This window comes from Schistocerca nitens, chromosome 4, assembly GCF_023898315.1.
Source record: "Schistocerca nitens isolate TAMUIC-IGC-003100 chromosome 4, iqSchNite1.1, whole genome shotgun sequence".
In the NCBI taxonomy this organism is placed as follows: Eukaryota; Metazoa; Arthropoda; class Insecta; order Orthoptera; family Acrididae; genus Schistocerca; species Schistocerca nitens.
In genome coordinates, this window is record NC_064617.1 from 61513719 (window position 1) to 61540069 (window position 26351).

General features: G+C 42.2%; 1 protein-coding gene across 1 annotated transcript in view; it reads left to right on the forward strand.

Moving 5' to 3' along the window:
• Positions 1-1239: 1239 nt before the first annotated feature.
• Positions 1240-26351, forward strand: part of LOC126252117 (gamma-aminobutyric acid receptor alpha-like) — a 235467-nt gene continuing 210355 nt past the window's right edge. The window contains exons 1-2 of the mRNA XM_049952984.1: positions 1240-1345; positions 25395-25462. Of these exons, the coding sequence (XP_049808941.1) occupies positions 25424-25462 (39 nt within the window). The 5' untranslated portion in view covers positions 1240-1345; positions 25395-25423. The remainder of the gene's footprint in view (positions 1346-25394; positions 25463-26351) is intronic.

Consider the following 26351-nt stretch of genomic DNA (forward strand, 5'->3'; position numbering starts at 1 on the left):
GAGACCGGAACCGCTACTTCTCATTCAAGTAGCTCCTCAGTCTGCCTCACAAGGGCTGAGTGCACCCAGCTTGCCAACAGCGTTCGGCAGACCGAATGGTCGTCCATCCGAGTGCTAGCCAACCCGACAGCGCTTAACTTCGGTGATCTGACAGGAACCACTGCGGCAAGGCCGTTGGCATCGAAAGGTATTTTTTTAAAATAAAATTATACACTTTTTAATGGCATCCGAAAGCGCTTGAAAATACGAGTACAGTGGTACAGTTCTTGTTAATATTGAGGTCGTAAATCGCTCCAAAAGAATGCTAAAAATGTTTTAGAATTCAAAGACGCGTTAGCCGGAATCGGCTATTGCGTTGTAAACACGGTCATGCCAGGTATACACTGCGGAACTGTGACATCTGTCGGCAGGTCTTTTCTGCTTCAACTGATTTTCAAAGCGAAATTTTACGTGCCTGTTCGATAGAGCACTACCAAATTAGTCTAATCCGATATTTGTTTTATAGATAGGGCTTACGCATTAGCAGGGGCGGTAAAACACGAAGAATAACCAGTACTCTTGTAGTGACTGAGCAGCGCTGCTGTGTGGCGGTAGCAGATTGGTTCAAACGGCTCTGAGAACTATGGGACTTAACTTCTGAGGTCATCAGCCCCCTAGACATTAGAACTACTTAAACATAACTAACCTAAGGACATCACACACATCGATGCCCGAGGCAGGGTTCGAACCTGCGACCGTAGCGGTCGCGCGGTTCCAGACTGTAGCGCCTAGAACCGCTCGGTCACCAAAGCCGGCGGTAGCAGGCAGCGTGGTGCAGAGACGTGCCTAAGACGGGCAAGTTGTACGTGCCTTGCTGTCCCTGTTAGAACATATCGCCAAACAGAATAATGCAAAAGAGAATTTGGGGGCCCTTATATCCAACGGGCGTGTAAAATTCCGCTTTAAAAATAAATTTGTTTCTAATAGGAAACGAAATGACGCTTTCCCTCGACGATAGGCCTCGTGTAAAAGACGTGATGCGTGACATTTGCTTGGGTTGACTCCAGCTGCGCACTAAGTGAGCTAAGATCAGAGAAAACACGCATGAGGTCTCTTGGGAGGGACACACGGTATACCTCGTACAACCCTGTGCTGAATTTATAACTAAGCAGCTTATGCTTGCAGTTACGTTATGCAACGTGTCACGTCAGAGTGCGGGCGTGTGAGCTGGACCGTTATGCCCTCTGTTGCAGGCAGGAGCTGGCGAGGTCCGCCGGCGCGCAGTGGAACAACCACCGCAACATCTCGGAGCTGCTGGACAACCTGCTCAGCGGGTACGATAACAGCGTTCGGCCAGACTTCGGCGGTGAGTGCCTCACCTGGTGATTTCTTACCACCTAGTCACACTATGGTACCTTATTATCTAGGCTATCAATCTTTCACCTGCTAGTATCTTATCATTCAACGTTATCACTTTAACATCGAAAAATTCTTTTCAACTAGCCATGTCATTTAACCTACTTATTTCTTATTATCTATACTTCACAGTTTCATCTACTAAATTCTTATGATGTATCATAAGTTGAGCAGACGACTTTTTTGTGAAACGTCTCACTACTTTCATCTGTTAATTTATTCTCGTCTAACATTTTCACCTTCATATACTAATGCTCCATGTAGATGATTTATTAACATAAGGTTTTACTATCCTCACCTGATAATTTATTTCACCTATTTTTGTCTCATTCATCTGTTAACGTCGTATAATGTAGCGTTATTACCGTAAGGTCCTAAATTCTTGGTGTGCTGCCTTGTCACTTTCACTCCACTAAATTCTTACTGTCTAGATTTGTGTCTTTATCTGGTAATCTTCATCACCTTCACCTGCTTATTTCCTGTTAGCCAGTCCTATCGCATTCAGCTGCTAATTTGTTGTCATCTAGTTTTGTCTTCTACTGGTAATATTTTATAACTCTCCAGAGAATGCAGAAAACTATCAGGGAAAAGGAGATGTGGGTAAGATCACTGTATCGACATAGGATCCGATGATCTGCCACGTTGATTGCTCTACGAAAGGCAGGAAAACTACTTTTACAGACTTTCAAGGAACGTGTCGTGGCGTTACCTTCAGTCTCGCAATGAGAAGATTTCTGTATAGCTTTCTTAGAGGTGCGGCATTCATTTAGCAATTTGCAAGTTATGCAACTCAGTTGGCTGGTTGATTTGGAGAGAGGCGACAAACAGCGAGGTCATCAGTCGCATCGGATTAGGGAAGGGTGGGGAAGGACGTCGGCCGTGCCCTTTCAAGGGTCCATCCCGGCATGCTACTCAGTATAGTTTGACAGTCACGACATGGAGGCAACGCACATTGAGGATGGATAATTTGTGCACAAATAGCGCGATGTAGTGCAGCTCATAGAAGTCTCTGTGATTTTTATTTAACAGCTTACAAACGTAGGAATCACACAGCCAACCAGTTGCAAATAACTGTTTGGTACCTTGACCTAGCTTTCGACGCCTCCAAGGATGTCACCATCAGAAATAAATTTTGAGAAACCGCAAAATTACTTTGCGATAAGGCAATGGTTAGAGCATAACCATAGCTTTCTCGCAATGTAAGTTTACGTTTCCCAAAATTTCATTCTGATTGCATCCTCAGATGTATTGAAACACAGGTCAATGTCCTGAACAGTCATTTTCAACCGGTTGGGTGTGTGATTCGTATCTTTGAAAATTGTATACGGTTGCTGAGATACAGCCATGTTTAGATGTGTTTAACAGGTTATATTATTGTAGTCAATCTTCGGATTTTTTCGTGAGAACCTACGTTACATCAAGTCAATGAGTAGTCTGCCAGGCGTCATTGTTCGGAAACGGGAACGGTTACGCCCGCGGAATTCTTGCTGTAAAATATTGAGTCCAGAAGAAAAATGATCGGATAAAGAACCTGGCGGAGGGGTTGGGAACGCCACACTAAAAGCGTCCGGTCGTTCGTCTTCGAACAATCCGCCCTCAACTTCTTCTGTTTTCACCTTGAAACATACCTGCTGCCTTTCCTAAGGGTCGTCAGGCGCATGTTATCTATTGTTTCGGCAGATATTTCAGATTTTTTTTTTTTTTTTTTTTCCATTGTGTAGCTATAGTCAGCCCAGACAAATAGCGCTCGTCACGCCTTTCTTGCGACGCCCGTTGTCTACGGAAAGCGTCGGTTTGTTTCTCGTTACAAACAAAATGATTTTAAAAAGAATTTTTATGTGCAGATTCGCTAGGGCGGCCCCATATTATTCTTGTCTTACCCACGTGTATTAACAGGGACAGTAAAAGCACGAAGACCAGTCAGCACTCGTGCTGCAACTCAGCTCGCGTGGTTGGCGGTAGCAGTCGGTGCGGACCAGAGCACTGCGGTCACCGCTGGGGTACTGGTTTCCCTTCATGTCTTACTGTGCCTGTTAGCACATATCGGCAAAAAATTATCGGACTAGAATAATCTGGAACCGACCTATCGAATGCGCACAGGAAATTCCGCTATTTGTTTGGGCTGTCTCCACCTACAGCCTGCAAAAACGATGTTACAAACATCTGCTGAATCAACAGAAAAAATACGATTGATGACTCTTTGAAAAGACACCCTGTATTTAAATAGCGAAGTAAACTGAATAAATGAAAGAGTGACAGGTCGTGGTTCGAATTAATGAGGCACTCAACAACATGTATAGAAATAAGTAATATTGATTCAGAAAATAGTTCATAGATTACCCAATTTACATATGCTCAGCTTTAGCTCCTTTGAAAAGTGACAAGTTAACAATAGTACGACAGTAGGTACGTACTGGGGTGTCTGCCCCACATTTCTCCAACTCAAAAATCTGCCGGCCGGTGTGGCCGTGCGGTTCTAGGTGCTTCAGTCTGGAACCGCGTGACCGCTACGGTCGCAGGTTCGAATCCTGCCTCGGGCATGGATGTGTGTGCTGTCCTTAGGTCAGTTAGGTTTAAGTAGTTCTAAGTTCTAGGGGAGTGATGACCACAGATGTCAAGTCCCATAGTGCTCAGAGCCATTTGAACCATTTTTTTTCAAAAACTCTAACAAAATAGAAGAAATATTTGTAAAATTCCAAGAAATTTTCGCTTAAAGGACATTTAGAAAGGTAACCGTGAATTGTCATGACCGATAATTACTGAAAGGGAAAACAAAAAAATTTCTCTATTTCTCATCTGTCCCACAATTGTTTCTGCCTCACTTTCTCACCAACTTATCAGAATAGTGCAATTCAAGTCAAATTAAAGAGAAAATCAAAGAAAGTCAGTCTGAGAACAAGAACTTAACCTAAAATGATGAAATAACCATGTCAATGAAGGAAAAAATTTAATTTTTGTAACAATTTTTATCTTGATTTCAACTTGGAACTTCAGCATCATCATCATCATCATCATTGCCTGCTTTTATTTTTCTATTACAGTGGTGTCCATAAGAAAAGCAACAAACGGAAATTTTCCAAGGTTGCCTTTATTTTGCCACAAGACAGTACTAACAGGTGATAGTAAAGTAGAACCAATGTAAAGAAATCCGAATGTAAACAACTGCAACACACAGAACAGTAGACGAAAATGTTCTTCGTTTTTTTCATCTTAGGTCTTCATACACTTTCCGACAACTTTTTCGTCTGCTCGCTATGGGGTGTGACCACCTCTGGCAGCAAATAGGCCTGACAACAACGGACATTGCTGTGAATGTTATGTGCCAATGTTGTTTGTCATGTTGTCGAACCCACTCATCTAGCACAGCTGCTCGCAAGGCTGGATGGTGACGTAATGTAGCCAGACTCCCTTGTGCATCCCAGATTTGGGATTCGGGAGAGCGAGAAAGTCACGCCATGCGTGCAATATCTTCCGATTACAAAACAACCAAAAAATAAAATCAACCACTCATGCTCAGAGGTCGAGCATTATCGTCCACAAATACGAAGTCTGGATCCACAGCACCTCGCAACAACCGCGCATGACATCGAATATCTCCCCACGGTACCTGACAACAGTTAAATCTTCTTGATTCACCCGTACAATTTCATGAAGAGATGTTAGAGTTGTCAACATAGTCCTTCCCACACCATCAGCGATCCTCCTCGATATCGGTCTCTTTCCATAACGTTCGGGTCTCAAAATCATGTTCCACATTCCCTTCTGATGAGAATCCGTCGAGAATCATACAGACCAAATCGCGACTAATCGAAATAACATTGGCCCGATCTTCTAGACGTTACCTCTATGAAGACGCGTCAGAGGCACCCATACAGCATGTCTTCGACAATAAAGGCCACTCTGCCGAAGCATTCTCTACACCATTTGCCTTCATACAACACGTCCAGGGGATGCTGCGAGGTCAGATGCCAGGCGGTACCGTCGTGCCTTTACAGCCAAATGACAGTCCTCTATTTCTGATGTCACACGTCGTCGGCTCTGCCCTGGTCTCCGTGATATAATTTCGGTCTCTATAAACTGTCGCCACACCCGAGAAACAACAGAACGGCTCACGTTAAGCCATCGGGACACACGGGCTTGCGACTGTCCTGCTTCTATTATTCCTATGGCCCTCCACCGCAGAGAGTCTGTATTCTCTGTGCCGTGCTGCACCTTCTATGACTCTGCACACAGCGTTTGTGGGTGTGCGGCTACCCGACAAACATTACTCCGTGTGATACATGCCCTGATGCCAACGCTGGCATTATTTCCCATAGACTGAAATATCATATTCCGTGCAGAACACGCTCGTACGGACATCTGTTGACAATCTGTGGGCCCATGTCTGTATCTTCAGTTAAACACAGGACAGTGAAACAACAGCTTGTCGGTGTCATTTCTTCATCTTCTTTTACAACGGGTTTAAAGATTATTTCACACAATCTGTCCATTACCTCGAGCCATCAGTCTCAATAATTATCGAACGTGGGTTCAGAGATGATGTTGAGCCATGTGTCCAGTACCTCGAACCGTCTATTTCGATAATTATGAATCATTTTTATGTCTTCATCAACCAGAATTCCTTCCGAGTTCATTTATTAAGCAAAAGTTTGTATATACTCTACTGGCCATTAAAATAGCTACACCAAGAATAAATGCAGATGATAAACGGGTATTCATTGGACAAATATATTATACTAGAAGTGACATGTGATTACATTTTCACGCAATTTGGGTGCATAGATCCTGAGAAATCAATACCTAGAACAACGATACTTGGCCGTAATAACGGCCTTGATACGCCTGGGCATTGAGTCAAACAAAGCTTGGATGGCGCGTACAGGTACAGCTGGCCATGCACCTTCAACACGATACCACAGTTCATCGAGAGTAGTGACTGGCGTATTGTGACGACCCAGTTGCTCGGCCACCATTGACCAGACGTTTTCAGTTGGTGAGAGATCTGGAGAAGGTGCTTGGCAGGGCAGCAGTCGAACATTTTTTGTATACAGAAAGGCCCGTACAGGACCTGCAACATGCGGTCGTGCACTATCCTGCTGAAATGTAGGGTTTCGCACGGATTGAATGAAGGGTAGAGTCACGGGTCGAAACACATCTGAAATGTAACTTCCACTGTTCAAAGTGCTGTCAATACGAATAAGAGGTGACCGAGACGTATAACCAATGGCACCCCATACCATCACGCCGGGAGATACGCCAGTATGGCGATGACGAATACACGCTTCCAATATGCGTTCACCGCGATGTCGCTAAACACGGATGCGACCATCATGAAGCTGTAAACAGAACCTGGATTCATCCGACAAAATGACGTTTTGCCATTCGTGCACCCAGGTTCGTCGTTAAGTACAACTTTGCAGGCGCTCCTGTCTGTGAAGCAGTGTCAAGGGTGACCGCAGCCATGGTCTCCGAGCTGATAGTCCATGCTGTTGCAAACGTCGTCGAACTGTTGGTGCAAATGGTTATTGTCTTGCAAACGTCACCGTCTGTTGAGACGTGGCTGCACGATGCGTTACACCCATGCGGATAAGATGCCTGTCATCTCGACTGCTAGTGATACGAGGCCGTTGGGATCCAGCACGGCGTTCCTTATTTTCCTCCTGAACCCACCGATTCCATATTCTGCTAACAGTCATTGGATCTCGACCAACGCGAGCAGCAATGTCGCTATACCATAAACCGTAATCGCGTTGGGCTACAATCCTACCTTTATCAAAGTCGGAAACGTGATGGTACGCATTTCTCCTCCTTACACGAGGCATCACAACAACGTTTCACCAGGCAACGCCGGTCAACTGCTGTTTGTATATCATAAATCGGTTGAAACTTTCCTCATGTCAGCAAGTTCTAGGATTCGCCACCGGCGCCAACCTTGTGTGAATGCTCTGAAAAAGTAATCATTTGCATATCACAGCATCTTCTTCCTGTCGGTTAAATTTCGCGTCTATAGCAGGTCATCTTCGTGGTGTAGCATTTTTAATGGCCAGTAGTGTAGTATTTTGTTTCCTTTCTCATCGAACTGTTATATAAATCATCAAAATCCAATCATTTCACATAGACTAGATACGTTCCTTCGTGAAGACGTTCTCAAATATGTGCACATCGGGAAACTCCGTCTTCTGTAGTTCATGTTCGTAAAAATTACCTTTCACGTCTTCACCAAGAAAGTCGTTCAACGTGTAGGCAAGTGGGTGAGAAGGATCGACACGATCAACCACAAAAATTTCTGTTTACCAGTTGGTTGTGTAAACCATTTGGAAGATTCCCTTATGTCTGCTGATACTCACCTTATTGTTCACTTTGTACTTGGCTTGACATCTTCAACATAAACCTTCTCCAAGAAGAGCTTCTCACTTTTTTCATTACGTCCGTTAGCTTCATCTTTATTGTTGAACGTTTCGTGTTGTTTGATTCATCGATCGCCATTTCAAGCAGTTCAGTCCACTTACAGTTGCCTTGAATAGCAAATTTGTTTCACATTTTTCCCACCAGTGTTCTGTTACATCTTTCGCCAACGGATGCCTTCGTCTTGGTAAGTGCTGAATAATGGCTGATGCTGTGTTGGTTCCTCAGTTCACGAGATTCTTTGTTGACCAACTCCTTACCATTGTCTGTCTGTAGATTTCTTCGTGTTCTCTCCTACAGGATTTCCTGGAAGGCATCAACCACATTTTTGCCTGTTTTCTCTTTAACTCGCATGACCCAAGCAGATTTTGAGTACTCGTCGACAACAGTCAAAAAATATTTGTTTTCTTTGTTAATCTTCAAAATGCCCTTTATCTTGCCTGAGTGCGTATCTAATAGATCTACTTGCCATGAATCGTTTGTGTAGTTCGTTGATGATTTCTTCTCGAACTTGTCCTACACCTCAGTGTACGCATTTACAAATCATTTTTAACAAACTTATTCTTTTTTGTCTTATATACTGTGCGAAGCCCTCCAAGTCTTCGTCTTTTTTTCTCGTAGTTCGTTGAGGGTGATGTGTGTTTGTAAACTTCTTGCATTTCAGACACCAAATGTCACTTTCCTGAAGGCGTGATCGACCATTTACTGGGATAAAATTTCATCACAGATGAAGTTTCCCTAAGGATGTATGGTTGTCTGAAAGAAGACGATTTACTTTCGCCTGTAGCACACTAACATTATGTAACGCAAGATTCATAATTTTCTGGTAATCTTCGATAACTCCGTCGTAGAGTTAATATCTCTTCTTAAAATCTGTTATAATACTCGTATACTCAGCCTTTGTGACAAATTTTTTAGTCCTATTAGCAAATATTATTTGTTCAGTGCACCATTTTATCGACTGAATCGGCCACTGCTCTTCTATGATTGGCTCAAAAATGGCTCTGAGCACTATGGGACTTAACATCTGTGGTCATAAGTCCCCTAGAACTTAGAACTACTTAAACCTAACTAACCTAAGGACATCACACGCATCCATACCCGAGACAGGATTCTAACCTACGACCGTAGCGGTCAAGAGGCTCCAGACTGTAGTGCCGAGAAACGCTCGGCCACTTCGGCCGGCTTTCTTTCATTGAAAGTAACATAAGTCTTACTGGCAACAAAAATTTCATCCACTTCCTTACGAAATAGCTTGATCACGCCTTCTATTTTTGGGTTTTTTTGGTCTTCAGGATTGAAGGGCTTTGATTTTGGACTCAAAATCCCCGAGGTTTTCATTGATCATTCTCGATTTTTCAAGACAATTCTCTCTTAATTCTTGGTTCAATTGGTCTAAAATTTTCTAGTTATTCGGAAGACTGCAGCTTATTGTCAAAAACGTCCATTTATTTGGTTTAAAATTTCGCTGAAGCTAAGAACATCCGACAGCAATACAAGTACAAACAAATGACTACAAATGACTTCATCATAGTTTTGTATTTTCTCTACATTGTGGAACAGTTGATCTCCCAGGTAGTTAAGTAGCTGTCTTGGTATGTTTCCACCAAACGAATCGAAGACAATTTTCTTGTGCTTGTCTTTGTAGTGACATATCCATTTTGCGCCAACTTTGTCTGAAATGTCTACATTTACTACTCCACATTCCACATTTCTGGGCAACTTAGGTAGTTTATCGATCATGAAAACACCACTAAAGTGCTTGATTTTCAACTGTTTTCCCAACTTTTCTAGATTAAAATTCGATGGAGGTTCAGTTACTCCTTCGATTTTTTTACTCATTTATTCCACTTTCTATCTCCTCCATTGCCATGTTCTTTTCTGTTCTTCCACTGCTTTATCTTCTTGTCTCTTACATATGACAGCTGCCCCACCGGCCTGTGAACCAACAGCAGCCAAATATAGTAATGCAGCCAGCAACAATGGAAGAAATCCTCCTTCACGTTGTGTCAGTCCTGAGCCGGCCTTCTTCTTCACAAGACATTCAACATGTTTTTCCAGAAATAATACATCCAGTGTTCTATATCTCTCATTCGTTTTTAAGCATCAGTCAGAAATTGTCGATGCTGTGTAGTTGATCTTTTTTCAGTTTCATTCTGACTGATCCTGCATTGGTCTTACCACCAGGCAGGCTCGATCGTAAAACGGTTCTTTTATGTAGAAAAAATTTCATTATCCACTATCCACGACCGTTGTTACCAAATCTGCAGCCACTGCCTACTGAATCAGTCTTCGGAATGTTTCACATGGGTAGTTTTCCCTCTCAGTTCCTCTTACTGCTCTTGCAGCCAATTTTTCACCAGTTGTGGCATCAGAACAATACATTCTTTCTTTTATAGCCAGTTGAAGTTCTTTGTCAGCTTGATATCTTTCTTCAAATCTTTTTGTTTACTGTAGCGAATGTCATGTCTTTTGCATGTTTCATCAAATGGATTTATTGCTTTATCTCCTCGAGCTGGTCTTCATTCAATTTTGGTCCAGGACCACAATAATTGTAACCTGGCAGATGCAATCGTTGCGGAAGAGAGTACGGTTGAGGTGGCACACCGTTCGACCGCCCCATCTGCTCCACACTCGGCGAGTCGAGAACTGCCCACTGAATGCCGAGCGCCGGCTTATCTAGCCGCGGGCGGAAGGATATTTCCGGGACTATTTGCACACACGTGATCAACGTGTTCACCGAGCCTTTCCGATGTTTTTCACATTTCCAGAATATGTGAGGAAGGTTGTTCAAGAATACGATCACATATGTGATTCCCAAGGGATTGTTATTTGATAACGCCTGTGTTGAGTCAACCTTCCCGCTGTGAAAATTTTTGTTGGCAGTCATTTTTTCACCATGAATAATACTTGATTTGTCGATTAGATGGCGTACATCGTTCATCCAGACGTACTTAGCGTGTTTAGTCTGTTTACTTTTTTTGTCATCCCTTCACCTAGTATCTCATCTTCAGTCGAGCCTTCATCCACACATGGTCGAATCACCCATTTTAGTAAACAGACATCAGCAATTTCTTTTATCAAATTATTGCACTCGATGTGTCTACTCGACTTGACTTCATTGGTATTTTTATCAGAATTCAACGCTCCCCAAAGGAAAAAAATATCTGCCTACTTCAATAGATCGTCACCAGTAAAGCTCATGTTCATGTTATCCATGGTGATGTGTTTTTTGGTTGAAGGATACATCAATCCATCCGTTGCTTCATACCTCTTTCCAACATTCGCTAACTGATCTCCATTAATTATGACGATGTTTGTTTTGTGGGGCATTCAACTGAGCGGTCATCAGCACCCGTACGAAGTCCCAATCTTTACACATTTCAATCTAGCCACTGTCACGAATGATGATGAAATGATGAGGACAACGCAATCACCCTGTCCCCAAGTACAGAAAATCCCCAACCCGGCCCGGAATCGAAGCCGGGACCTGGTGATCCAGAGGCAGCAACGCTAGCCACCAGATCACGAGCTGTGAACGATCTCCATGGAATTCGACTGGTAGGTTAGTAACATACTTGAACGTACTGACAGATCTGATGCCACGAACTGGATCTTCACTGACGTTCAAGTTCTCCTTCATTCTTCCACTAATGTTTTTTTTTTTAGTTGGCTGACGTTCTGTGGCAGTTGCTTGTTCTTCTCCTTTTCCTGCTTTGACCCCTTCTTCGTAGTTATTCTACAACTCGTGTGTATCTTACTCATCCAATGTGAAATTGTGTTGTGGGCTCTCATGGGGTTTAATTGTTGATGTGTCATTAAATTCTTCAACATAGTGGTGTCGATATTGATAAGAAACCATTTGTTTGTCAACTTCTCTGTTTTCTTCGATTGCCTTCAACACATTGTTACCAAATTTTTCGATTCCTTGTTTGACTTATTCAGTGGTAAAGGCGACTCGTGGATCATCTTCCTTGTACTTTCCATATTCTGTTAGTGGCTATTTCTTCCATGTAAAGATGCCTGGACAGCTGGCTTCAACTGTAATTTTTGTTTCAGTTTGGTTTGGCTTTTTTAAGAACGTCCTCGTCGTGCTTCGACAGCAATCTTTAATGGAAAAAGGCAAAACGGTTTGTTTGCCTTATAAGTTCGAGATGTTCAAGATACAGTCTGAAGACTGCTTCAGTAGTTGGACGTTCACGTTCACACTGCCAAACAGGTTTTATTCGTTATCTACTTCCCGTCGTGCACCTTCGCCGTCATGCCTATCGTAAAAAGAAACCCCCTCCTAAAAGTTGTTAAAATGCATGTTACCAGCAACAAACCAATTGTACATATGTTCCAAACTCCTTTCGTCCTGTCTAAAGATGTCCAGAAACTTTAGGTTACCTCTCGCGAGCCGCTTCGGTAGCATCGAAACTCAAGTAAAAACATTGTATTCTCCTGTATCTTCCACTAGTGAAATGTTCTCCAATGACATCCTGATTTTCAAGAATTAAGTCATCGAATACCACAACTGAGTTGTCTTCGCATTTGTTAGATCTACAAAGCAAGAAGCAACTTGTTATTCAACTTATTTATTATGGAAACTACAATCAACCACTAACAGTAACACACTCTTCAAAACAATAAGGACCGCTCCTACAATCAGAGTGTCCTTCGACTCTGTACCCATACAACTGTTCCACGTCGACGTCGGCTGTTAGTAGCTGGTGGATAGCATACCACGACGGAAGCGACGTATCACATTCGTTGCGGAAGAGAGGACGGCCGAGGTGGCACACCGTGGGACCGCCCGATCTTCTCCACACTCGGCGACTCGAGAACTGCGCGCTGAATGGCTGGGCGCCGGCTTATCTAGCCGCGGGCGGAAGGATATTTCCGGGACTATTTGCACACACGTGATCGCCAAGAAATACTTCGTTGATCGCCGTGTGCCCTTTCTCTGCTGCTGGTTGATGCCCTCTGATGGACGTTGGCCGTACCTACGTGTTTGTTGTCAACTGTGGTATTTGCTTGTAAACACTCTTGCGTCCGACAGACTTTGCAGCGGATTCGGCAACCCGCGTCGCTGATCTGTCTGCGTAGTTGCAGCTACAGTAGGCGTCTGTGGTGACTGCAGCATCACTCATCCAGTGGTGTGATTTCATCATTATTTTCAACAAATGTCGTTGTTTTTTCGTCTTCACTTTGTTCATCTTCGACCTTGTCACACATTTTCATGAATTCTTCGTACTTTGGCTGATCTAAAGTCGTACAACAAACCCACAACTGACTGATTTTTTCCAGTTCTACGATCCTAGACCCAATATGTTGTCATTGATAACTAATGTTGTTTTCTTACACCTACTCAGTCCTACAACTACAAATCGAATAGAGCTACGTAAGAGCTTGCCATGCTTGTTTTACGATTTTTTTGTCTTGGGAATTCTCATATTTGGTACCTCGTCTTCATTTAAGTATCAATTTTTCTCGTAATAAATGTGTCGATTGCTTCAGCTCAGTAAGAAGTCTTCAGCACTCCAGAAAAGACTGAATACACCTGCGAACAATGGTTATTATCATGTTGCATTTGTAGGTTTCCGCACAGCGTTTTTAACTCCAAACGTCAAGTAAAATAAATAATAAACTGTACTGTGGTGGAGAAGAGATGGAGGGTTAGAATCAGTGATGACTTGATGCATATTGGAATAGAGAATGATTGGCGCCAGGCCGCACAAAACAGAACCCATTGGAGGAGGAACCTTGTAGCAGTCCGCGGTCCTCTGGGCCTGATCATGTAAAGTCCAAGTAATGTACACTGTGGTGGAGAAACGATATTGATTCCCGTTGGGCACGCTGAAGAGCTGAGAAAAAATGATTCACACAAGGAAACCTGACGTACACATCAAAGCAGACGAATGCTTCGGCAGAGTTATCATACTGACTGCTGTCAAGCTGTAAGTGGACATAAACGATACTGTTGACTGTCCTTAAGGATTTGTTGATCAAACTGTTGAAACCAATGAAAAAACCATCACACACAATCTTCCAAGAATTATTCTGTTCGAGTTAATCATCATTAACTTCAGTCTGGTCTATGGATTGTACATTAAGGATGATGATCACACTCATCAAGAAACAAGCATTATTGGATCACTCAAGTCAAATGCTGAGTTCTGTAGATGATAATTTTTGAACCATACCATCCTCTGTTTTGTCAGTCTGTGGGGAAGTTCAAGACATGGAAGTCACAATAACTAACGAAAATGATGATTTGATTGACTTCACCAGAGCACGCATGACAGTCGTGTTAGAGTTAATGTAAGTAGATTTTCTGCTTAATAAATGAACAAGATCGAGAGGTATGTTTTACTCATTCCCAGTAAACGAGAAAACAAAAAATAAACTATATCTTCCCAACAGAGACACAGAAATCAACATCAACATCGGTAATGGTTGGTTTCGTCCTACCCATGTACAACTGTACATAAATTTTACCACCATTTATACTGATGGCATATATTGTATAGCATACAGTGGAAAATCGAACAAAAAGTTGTTCAACGTCATAATCATCAAGGAAGGAAACACTACTGTGTTTAGGAAGGAGCATCCGTTCATTTCTTCTTCAGTCTTGTTCAATTTGACTTCATCTCTCGCTGCTGAGTTAAGCTTGGAAGGTCACATCCTCAATAATGAGAAGATAAAAATTAAGAAAACTGAAGTACTTTTTACACCAGACTTACTTGGTGGGTTCTTCAAAGATTATAAAGAAGCGACGTGGAAAGGTGATCTAACTGTTTCTTCCACATAGAGTTTAAGCGCAAACGATAACATTTCTCGTTGGGCTGACATGAACAATGGTAACATGTATCCAGTCCTCTCTTCCACAACAAGGTGAAGTTGTTGTGAAAGCATGAAAACCCATGTTCCCATAGTTAGGTAAGAAGCGTGGTATTCCCTCGAACTAGAACAATATAGGTTGAAAAATCCGAAAATTCCCCTATCTTTCTTCGATTGTCAAACTATCGAGGTGGTAGGACTTAGGAAAAAGCGAAATTTCGACCCAGCCGTCACTAACTACTACAGTTCAGCAGAATACGGCATATCTTACTTCATCTTCGATGTATTCCACACAAATAAAAAAAAAATAATCAGTTCATTGACTCTTCCTTGTTCGATCATGTAGAACTATAGAGCATCTACTTGGAGAAAGGAAGAAATGCCTTTTTCCTCAATAAATGCGGAACCTCGATCCAACAAACAAGTCTGTGAAGGTATACGGTGATTTTTCGTTATTTTAAACGTGTTACTTAACTGAAGGGTAATGTCAATCTAAGTCCATTGAAAATCGTCCCATCTATGTGATAAACATGTCACAAAGAATGAAGGGTTTGTCAGAACAGAAAATCATAATGAAACTAGGAGCGTCGTTCAATGGTAAATTTCGGCAGGACTTATTTTTCTACATAATCATGTATAGCAAAAAAATTTAACATATGATGCTCAGCACAAAATTTTAAGTTAAAATTGTTAAATATATTCTGGATGAAGTGACTACTGAAGTTGTATTCAGACTACGTCCAGATACCAACATGCTTAAGCTAACGCTTGCCTTTCCGTTAAACCGTGGGTTTGGGTGTCAGTTAACGTCTTTTCACGTTGTGTTTAAACACTTTTGTATCGTAGCCACTGAGACGCCCTGCTAAGTCAGCAGGATAGGAAAGGTAGTTTAAATTGTGGAAGGGGCCAAAATAAGCGGCTGTCAGTTACACTCGAACTTACAACTTCATTTATGTGACCAAAAATTACAAGAGCCAAGAAAATTTAAAAAAAAAACCACAGCATTATTTTTTGGAACATAATTACCGACTGAATGCGCCATGCAAGCTCATGCCTTAAGGGCAAGACCACTTTAATTTAAAATCGGCTGACTCAAACCAAAATAAGAAATGTAAAAGGCAGAAGGCCTTATCTTAAATCAGTTCTTTCAATTAGTCTGAAGGCCCAAACAATCTGACACCTTAAGAGCAAAACACCTTTAATTTAAAAATCGGCCGTAGGTTCATCACTTAAGACTCAAACCAAAATAAATTTTTAAAAGGCCAAAAGGAGTTATCTTAATACAGTTCAACCTTAATTTAAAAATCGGCTAGAGACCATACAAATACCACCAACAAGAACAAATAAGGAAAGGCAGTCACCCAACGGCACTCAGAAGTTTCCGGGGGTCGGCCTGGAATTCAAACACTAACGCTCTCTTAGGTGAGACAGGCAGTCGGCCCAACTATTCTCGATCCGACGACAGCCCAACCGACAGTCAACGGACCCGCCGACCAGATAAATTCTGCTGCACCCAACCAGCACACAACAGGGAGTTCAATGGAACTACGTAGAAGGTATTGGTGCCCACAACCAATTAGACATTGAGCTGTCAAACTACACACCGTGCTGGACAGTGACAACACAATGAGGAAAATACACTGCCTGAATTTACGTCAACGGCCAGGGCAGGTAACCTGAACGTTAACGGCCACAAGGTGGGAGATTCCGCTGGTGCACTTCAGTTCTAAATAACCAAGTCCAATTATACTCCACGAGAGGGTGGCTAAGTTTTGCCAACTTGAAAACACACGTTGTTGCTCGCGGGAATATCCCAACAGCTGACAACGAAATCCAAACGACAGAATGTGAACAGTCGTGACTTGCTGGTAGATTAAGTCAAAACTCAACTTTCGTGTCCAGGATCGGTGCGCCACTGACCTCGTAGCAATGGGAACCGCACCACACACTCCGACCGCCCGTGGACGCCGCCAGCGGCCTCGGCCAAACTACTCGTCGCGGAGATTTCCTCGCAGCTCCACGCCGACCGACCAACTCCTCGCACACAGCACAGCCGGAAACATAAGCGCCAGGCCAAAGATAGTACAAGGTGCGAATATCGATACACACTGCTGCTGCCACTCGCGGAGAGAGAGGATAACAACATAATCGCGATAACCGCGGGAGACTAAACACAGAATAGCAACCAGGATTTAATCCAACGCATAACATGACACAGCCACGGCTCAGTCACTCTTCATAATTCGGCATAGCACAGGCACTGAAATCTCGTATTTGTCCTCTGACACCAGGCAAATGACTTTCGAATAAAATGTCTCCCCTGTAAAGGAATACACATAATGGATGTACGAGTACAGGCCGTAGACACGCGGTTGACACCATATGGAAGTTTGGGTCTGACCATGAGTTGTCTTCGGATAGTCAGGTGGTGAGCTGACCAGTCAAGATGAGCGTGACATCCGGGTTCGAGTCCTGGCCCGGCACCCTATCATTGTCGTCATTCCATTACACAGCAGATTGTAGCCCATACTCGCAACTGCGGCTACAGTTAATGTATAATCTTACTTGCATATTTGACTCCAGCGAACATGTTTAGAAAAAACCAGTTTCTCTACTTTCTTGCCACTTCGTGCATTTTGTCGTTGGTTATTCTTCTTCATCATCCTTCATGGATGATATGAGGTGTTTTACTGTTTATATACCTTTTTTCATTTTTTTAACGTATTCTTTGCATGCGTTTCGATGTTTGTCCTTCGTGTACATGCCTAATGATGGTCAGCGAGTGACTTCTCCCCATGGCAGTATGTACATCGTTTTGTGATCACCTCCTTTTACATAGCAAAAATCATGGTGAGGTTAAGGTCGTGTGGATTGATACACCAATTTTTTCTGTGTATATGTGTTCACTAAAGATGAAAATTCCTCTTTCTTTCTTTCTATCACTCTGTTACCTTTATGATGTTCACCTTGTGTCGACATTCGTAAATCAATTGAGTGAGGCCACAGTGAATTATTTATTTGATTTCGAAGATGATGAAATATGCGAATTTTATGAATAGTACAAGCAAGTCCTTCACTTGTCTTCGAGTAAGTGATGTTCACACGGTATGGTGTCTCTTATTTTCCAAGACACATTTCTTGTTGTCGTGAGGTCTGAAGGCTTTCATGTTCACTCCGATTGAACAGATTTCGGGTCTAACGCTTTTGATCAAGTTCTTCGTTCTGTATTTTTGAACTTTGTCGAATTGACAGTCTTTTTACTCTTGAAGGCATAACGTAGTGGCCGCTGCCATCGGACCGCGTGGTGAAGTGATGCCGGGGCTGGACTTCAGTTAAGTAGTTTTAATTGGACATGGTACCACGGTACTATAGGTTTCAATTTTTTAATGTTGACTGTGCCGAACTCTGGCATGTTATAGTAATTTTATGCTTCTGAAGAAGGATAGATTATTCTAGCCGAAACCTGGGTACAGACCAGAAAATTTTCGCTACTCAGGCGTATTTTTCAATACATTGGTCTATCACAGTTGCTTACGGCGCTGCAATATGCTAAAAATTCTTGTACCTATAATAGCCAGAAACCGTGTTGATTACTGACGGCATGTGGTAAAAGTACCCCAGGGCAGCATTTTATGACTTTGCATTCTATAGCAGTAAAATTTTAATTAAGTGGGGTATCAAGAGAAGAATGAAGGAAAGAAGATTAGTGTTTAACGTCCCGTCAGCAGCGAGGTCATTAGAGATGGACGATAATAATTTAGGTTTGTGTTTCCACAGCACAGTGTCGCTTCGCAAGTGCAATCGAGTCTGGTCAGCGCTCTGGCTTCCCTCACTACTGTGCTATTCTAAGCAGGTTTAAGATGGGAATATGGTGTACTTAGGAAGAGGTGTTTGCAACGCAGTACAACTACTTTTAAGAGTGACAATTCGATATTTATCTGTAAGTGGGGTGCTTATTTTCAACTTCCTACTTTCTGTCGAAGCAATAACTTTTATTGCTTGATTAAAGAAGTATATTAGATGGTACTAACACGGTGTGCAGCACTACAAAAGACATTTAACATTAAGTGATGATGTTTATAAGTTTATACACATTTCGATTTTATAATATATAACATATCTAGAATTATGGTTCGTTGCACTGTCAAGCACATGGAGTTAGGTAGATTAATATCTGTCAAACCAGTAGACTGATAAGACTTTGTCAGTTTCATAACCGAAGAATGTTAGCACACTTGTGCTAAACTAGACGCTGAAGCAACTACAGCGATTTGTCTGTGAATTACCCTAGGAGTGACATTTTATAAAAGTCTTGTAAATACCTGGATTGGACGAACAGATCTTTGAGCCACATGCTACACTGTACATATATCAGAATGAGGGAAAATAGCAGTTAAAACTGGGAACGATCTGACAAATAAGTGGAAATCTGTCTTGAGTCGTTAACTTCTTGGAATCTCTTTGAAGAATGGTGATGAAATTATTAAATTGCTAAAATGTAGTCAGGCATGTCTGGTCCCCAAGTGTCTGCCTTGAATTATGGGAAATGTTCCATAGCATGAACTTGAACCTGATTTTTCCAAATAGTATGTGATGTTGACCACTAAAGATTTTGTCACCACTCTACTTATCATTAACTCAGTTTTTACTATGATGGCGGCCCTCAGTTCAGCCAGCATTCACTGTCATTCGTCGTAAGACAAGTGGATCTTATTGACTTTGTGGCTGGAGTTGTAACAACGTTCCAATGAGTGTTTTCCAGTTACAGTAGTGCGATGGAATATTAAGAAAATTGCATTGCCTTTAAACGATACAAAAAGTCAGGCAGATATGATTCAGCACTGAATGGGAAGGCTACTCTACTTCTATTTTTCAGACAAGTGGGTAGGCGCCATAATATTGATAATGCAGAACGTAAATCTAATTTAACGCAATTAGTATTGTCAGCAAACTACGTCTGACAGGCTGGATACTTTGTTCTACCGGCCACCGACTGCAGCCTTCATTCTCTTCTTCCCCTTTACCCGTCAGGCCTTCTCGGTGCTGCACTCCGAGCGTGAAGGAAGAGAGCGACTGTAGCGCTCACACTCGTGGAGTGCTGTTTAGGAAGGTCTACAATGAACAGAAGTTTGTACGTGGGAAACCAGACATTAGTGATACTGCCTGGTACAACTAGCAGCAGGTGAAGAAGAAACTACATACACTCACTCACTCACACACACACACTCACTCACATGAACAAAGATATGGACATATACAAGTACACACACTGTGAAACTCAGGCCCAATTACATACGAGGTGTGGCTACAAAAAACCGGACTAGTACTGGTGAAACAATAAAACGAATGCAATAAGGCTGAAAGTCGCGTGGCCTGTCACGTGACTCTCGCTCCGCCTACTGCTCGAGTTTCATCTGCCTCCTGCACTCAGTCTGCCCGTGGCGTCTGTTTTAAGTAGTTGACGTTTTGTCTGTGCGTCAGAAAATGTTGAGTGTACAGAAAGAACAGCGTGTTAACATCAAATTTTGTTTCAAACTAGGAAAATCTGCAAGTGAAACGTTTGTAATGTTACAACAAGTGTACGGCGATGATTGTTTATCGCGAACACAAGTGTTTGAGTGGTTTAAACGATTTAAAGATGGCCGCGAAGACACCAGTGATGACACTCGCACTGGCAGACCATTGTCAGCAAAAACTGATGCAAACATTGAAAAAATCGGTAAACTTGTTCGACAAGATCGCCGTTTAACAATCAAAGCAGTGTCTGAGTTAACAGGAGTTGACATGGAAAGTGTTAGGCAGATTCTTCATGAAAGTTTCAACATGAACAAAGTGTGTTCAAAAATGGTTCCAAAGTGTCTCACAATTGAACAGAAGGAACGCCGAAGAATGATTTGTTCTGACATACTGGAAAACATTGAAAGTGATCCCACCTTCTTACAAAATGTTATTACTTGCGATGAATCGTGGTTTTTTACTTACGATCCCGAAACTAAACGCCAATCGATGCATTGGAAAACTCCTGGTTCTCCACGACAAAAAAAAGCACGAATGTCAAAATCGAAATTCACGGCAATGATGATTGTTTTTTTTGGCATCAAAGGGATTGTGCACATTGATTGGGTACCAGAGGGACAAACAGTGAATCAGCATTACTACATTAGCGTCCTGGCTACCCTACGTGAGCGAGTACGGAGAAAACGGAACGATCTGTGGAGAAAAAAGTCATGGATCCTTCACCAAGACAATGCCCCAGCTCACAGTGCGTTGTCAGTGAAGACGTTTTTGTCAAAGCACAACATTCCCATCTTAGATCATCCACCCTACTCACCTGATTTGGCCCCCTGTGACTTTTTTCTTTTCCCTAAAGTCAAGTCAGCTTTGAAAGGAACTAGATTTGAGACTGTTGAAGCAGTAAAAGAAAAAGCGACGGAAGTAATGTATGGACTTACCGAAAATGATCTGCAGCATTGCTATGAACAGTGGAAAATTCGTATGGAGCGGTGTAGAGACCGAGGAGGAGAGTACATTGAAGGAGATAACATGAAATTGTAATTAATTGTAAATAAATGTTTTTTCCAGGATCAGTCCGGTTTTTTTCTAGCCGCACCTCGTATAAAAACCTATTACAAACGGATCATACTACGAGGGTTGTTCAGAAAGTAAGTTCCGATCGGTCGCGAAATGGACACCTCAGTGAAAACCCGATGAAACTTCGCACAGACGTGTTGTGTAGTGTCTCTAGTATGACCGTCAGTCGCATGAAGACGATCTTTTCAGTCGTGAGCGCACTGTGAGTGAGTCAAGGTGCCAAGTAGGAGGTCCTGCTGAGAGGCTTTGCCTTAATGAATGCAGCCTACCTAACACAACTGCCACGCACTTCCTTTTTCATCGCAATTCTCAGCCGCCCTCTGCAGGGGCAGTGAAGACGCTCCTGCAGCCTTTTCTATGGGAAGTGTTCGATCACCCACAACACACCGCTAATTGGCTTGTCCTGAGTATCATCTCTGTTCACATGAAACGCTGGATACGAAGACGACACTTGGGCGCAGGCTACGAGCTGTAGACCAGCGTAAAGAATTATTGCAAAACACAGGCGGCTGCCTTCTATTACGTCGATGTTGGAAATTTGGTATAACGCTCCGACAAATGTCTAAGTCGGAGAGGCGACTATGTAGAGAAGTGCCTGGAAAGTGTAGCTAACTCTTGCAAATAAAATGTTTCTGATTTTCACTGTGGTTTCCATTTAGCGACCGATCGGAACTTACTTTCTGGACAACCCTCGTATTATTCCGCATGCACTCGTGCACACGTACGCTATTTACAAATAACTACCTATCTATAACTACCCAGCTACTTTTAGTCACTCAAATGAATAGTGTGAGAATGGGAGGATTCCGTACCTGTCCTCACGGATATACCATTTCTCTTCATTGCACGAAACACCACTTTTCAGCTGCGATACAGTATGTGCTGTATGGTGTCGTGATCAAGAGACTACTTGGCGCACTATACGTGGAGGATGAGACAGAACACCGCAAACAATATCGAGGAGACAATCAGTGTAGTCTCGTTACGAGAGCCACTGAGGCCGCACGACGCACAACGTGAGTCCATGTATGGGTGGCGCCTGTAACTGTACAATATTTTCGTATTTCAGGTCTGAGATCCACAAACTCTACAGTCTCATCTTTTATCAGGCTGATAAGCTAACTGTTTTGAGGTATTTTGTCATAAGAAATATCGGCCACACATAAACAAGTGTCGAATGCGTCGGCATCGTACTGCAGCTTTTCAACCAATTGACGACACTGGTCTTATCCACACAAAGCAAATCTGTACCAGTAAAATGATGTTTCGCAACTCGATGGAAGTGGTACATGTAGCGTTTAGAAAGGTCCAATACGCAAAGACCACCAAAATCAGGTTTCGCGAACTCTACCGAAACGAATAAAGATAGTGGACCACCTAAAATTTAGCCTGACGGTATAATCCCTTCCGCCATAATGCGCATCCAAACGGTAAAGTAAGAAAATATTGTGATACTATCTCAAATCTTCGAAAGCGTCTCCAAATACTCAATTTTTAATCAATTTAAGGTACTCCTTTTCGAAATCACACGTTGATTGCTTGAAGGAGATGGTGCAGGTCGCTGTCATAAGCTTCATTCCCAGACTGAGGCACTCTTGGAGGTTTCTGTAACGCATAATGTACTGCGACGTATTCGGAATCCACGTACTCTCCTGCACGTACTGCCACGTTCTCATCATCCAATGTGCCTGTGTATGTGCCTGCACCTATTTCAGAGTACGTGATCCAGCGTACCTGAATGCTCACCTGCTGAGAATCTGGAACCCACATTCCTGCCCTCCACCCTCTTCCGCCCTTGCTCCGCGGAGAATCTGTGACGTCACGATATTATAACCGATTCGTAGGAACAAATTAATTATTTTTCAGACTAGCGACTCGCGAGCCATTTGCACAATGCCCTGATTTGGGTGAACCACTGACTTTTAAATATAAATACAGTGGATATGAATAAAATTTAATTCCAAGCAAATGATTTAGTAACTTTAAATTAACTTAACCCTTAAAGGTTAAAACCTCAAGTTACTCTACTTACAGCTTAAAAGTTACACAAAGTATAGGTGTAGCTTTAGTAATAAGTGTAAGTTTTCACTGTGATTACTCACCTCGTCCTTAGAATTCACTGAGAAATTTGTGTCTGTTTTCCATGGGACATAGATCTGAAGTCAGGAACTGCAGAAGTGAAACGAAATCTCAAATCACTTTCAGCGCTAAGCTTATTTCTGTATCATTTTTTAAATAGGCACATGAAGAAAACGACTTTTCGCACAAATATATGGATGAAAGGGATAGTAAAGCCGTTGTTGCTTTATTCGATAACACAGCGATCTCCTTTAAAACATTTACAACGTTTTTGTAACAGAAAATCAATGGAAGCTCAAGAAGCTGCTCTTCCTCATCTACACTTAATGTGGATTCTAAAACTGATGACTCAGATGAGATTGCGAAATCGATTGTTATTTTTGGACATACCAGAGAAATATTTTCTGAATGTTTTTCCAAGTCCCTTAAATGCTCTTTAACCGTGTTCTTGACATTTTCGTCTAAAGAAAGACGATTTTCCACCAGGCACTCGTGAAAAATATCAAAGCGTTGGGTTTCATTCCTGCTGAAATACCTTACCCAAAAATTAAAATGATTGATTCGTTATAGTCTTGCACAATGTAACCGTTTATATTTGACCCCTGGAGAGATAAGTTTAAACTGTTAATTATTGAGAAAATATCCGCCAAATAAGCTAACGTCTGAAGCCAGATTCCAACTTCCATGCACTTGTGTTTGTGCACGGCATGGGTGGTTACAAAAATTTAAACTTCGTCTTTAAGCATATGCAGTCTAGAAATAGCTCTACTTCGAGACAGTCACCAATCTTCAGTGTGATACTGGATCGTCCATCACAGATTTCAGTCCACTGGGCATGGATTTAGAAACGAGAGTCTTTCTATGATTACAATAATGTGTCTAAGAAACGTTCCGCACTACAGATTTCACTTTGGCAACAAGCCAGTATAACATCCCGGCATATACTTCGCATCTGGAAAATGCCTCCACAGCGAGTCCAATCTACTGAATTTTCGCAAAAGTATTCTCCAGTTATGTCAAATATATCCCCTCTCGTAGTTCTCTCTTTTAAGGATCTGCAGAATAGTAACCCCTCTTCTACAGACTCCCCAGAAGGTTTCAGACTGCCAAGGACAGTCCTTGGCATCTATATATGAATATCCAACCCCAATGTAAACATCATCTTACTGTCTGGCATAACACTAACTTGCGATTTTCTTAAACCCTATTTCCCTTTCAAACTTTCACTTTTCAATCACTTCTCCATTTTAATGTGAACGGAAACGATTCCGATACACCACTAACAACTTACTGCATTTTCCACAAGGACAGAAGAAGTAGCCTACCTTTAAAAATCAAACGCCTGATCTGCATGTAACAGTTCATTAGTGGTTTTTTAAATATCTGTTACCGTTTCAACGGTATTCACTGAGAAATATGAAATTCAATATGCTTCAAGAGGATGTTTCTATCCCTTAACGGCCGTATGGGTACGAATAAACAAATACTTGTCACTTAACTTTAGTCTACAGTACAACATATTCAAAGCGAAACGAAATCGAACAGTATTATTGGGTATGTGTAATTGTTAAAAGAGCTCAGTCCATACTGTCGTCAACTTTCTGATTAGGCCACGTACGCCACAACGCCGTCCAAAGCTGGAGGTAAGACTTCTGCCACTATGCGACAGCGCTACCTAACCACTGTGTCATATGATGGTACACCGCTGCTGCACACGCCCAAGAACTCAGCACTGGCTCTTCCAGCAATGTTCCCCTTCAGATGCAGAAAAACATTACCGCCACGACACTCCACTGTATCATAACGCTGAGCAGATGTGCTCTGGCTGCATCAGTGGTGCACTGTGGGACTGCATTATGGGTATTTACTCCCTATTCGTCTGCGCCATATATTCGCCAGTGATAGCAGGCATATCGAACATGTAACCTAAATCCTAATATCTGTGGTGACGTTTACATATTGAATAAAGTGTGTGCAAGCCGTAGTTTCTAATTTACGTTTTTTCCATATAGTTCACTGTTACCCTGTAGTACTTACCGATAGAGATACACTACAGACAGTATGAACTAATTGTTCGTAAATGGCTTTGTCTTTTGCAGGTCCCCCGGCTATCGTGGAAGTAGACATCATGGTGCGCAGTATGGGACCGATATCCGAAGTAGACATGGTAAGTTTGTGTGTCTGAAACAAGACGTTTGGGTCTCTTTCACTGTGTGGGGCTAACAGTGCTGACCATTACAATATTCCCGTATTGAAATCCTCTGTAAAAATACTGAATAGCTGAGAAAACGACTCATCGTTCTAGATTCAGGGACAGGACAACTCGGAAATTCACCTCCTATGTGGTGGAGATGAGGCTAAGGCTGCAGTACAAAACCGTGATGAAGCTTATTAACAAAGCGTAAGACAAGCAACAAAAAATATCTTGACAGTCTGTATACGATAATGGAAATATCCAAAGGCGAAGCTTGATTGCCGGCCGCGGTGGTCTCGCGGTTCTAGGCGCTCAGTCTGGCACCACGCGACCGCTACGGCCGCAGGTTCGAATCCTGCCTCGGGCATGGATGTGTGTGATGTCCTTAGGTTAGTTAGGTTTAAGTAGTTCTAAGTTCTAGGGGACTGATGACCACAGATGTTAAGGCCCATAGTGCTCAGAGCCATTTGAACCATTTATGAAGCTTGATTTGGTACATAACGTTTTGTTGATGAAGGCGAAGTTATAGTAATTACGGATGAAAATAAGATTTACCGAATGGCAACGATAAAGTTGCATGAAAATGGAAACAGTACACAGAACTATACTGTGGAATAATTCTCCTGCAGGTACAATTAAAAAAAGGAAACAAAGAAAAAAATCATACATATTGCGTTGCCAAAACTTTCTGGAAAGGTGTGTTGGAACTAGTAGTGCAAGAAGAGACAAGTAGTGAAGCATAGATCTTTTCAATGTGAATGGCACAAAGCTGTAAGACCGGTTGTGCAGTTGTTATTATAATTTGTATGGACTGTGAAAGCTGCCTACAGATTTAGAGAAAAATACTGTGATTACAGTTTTC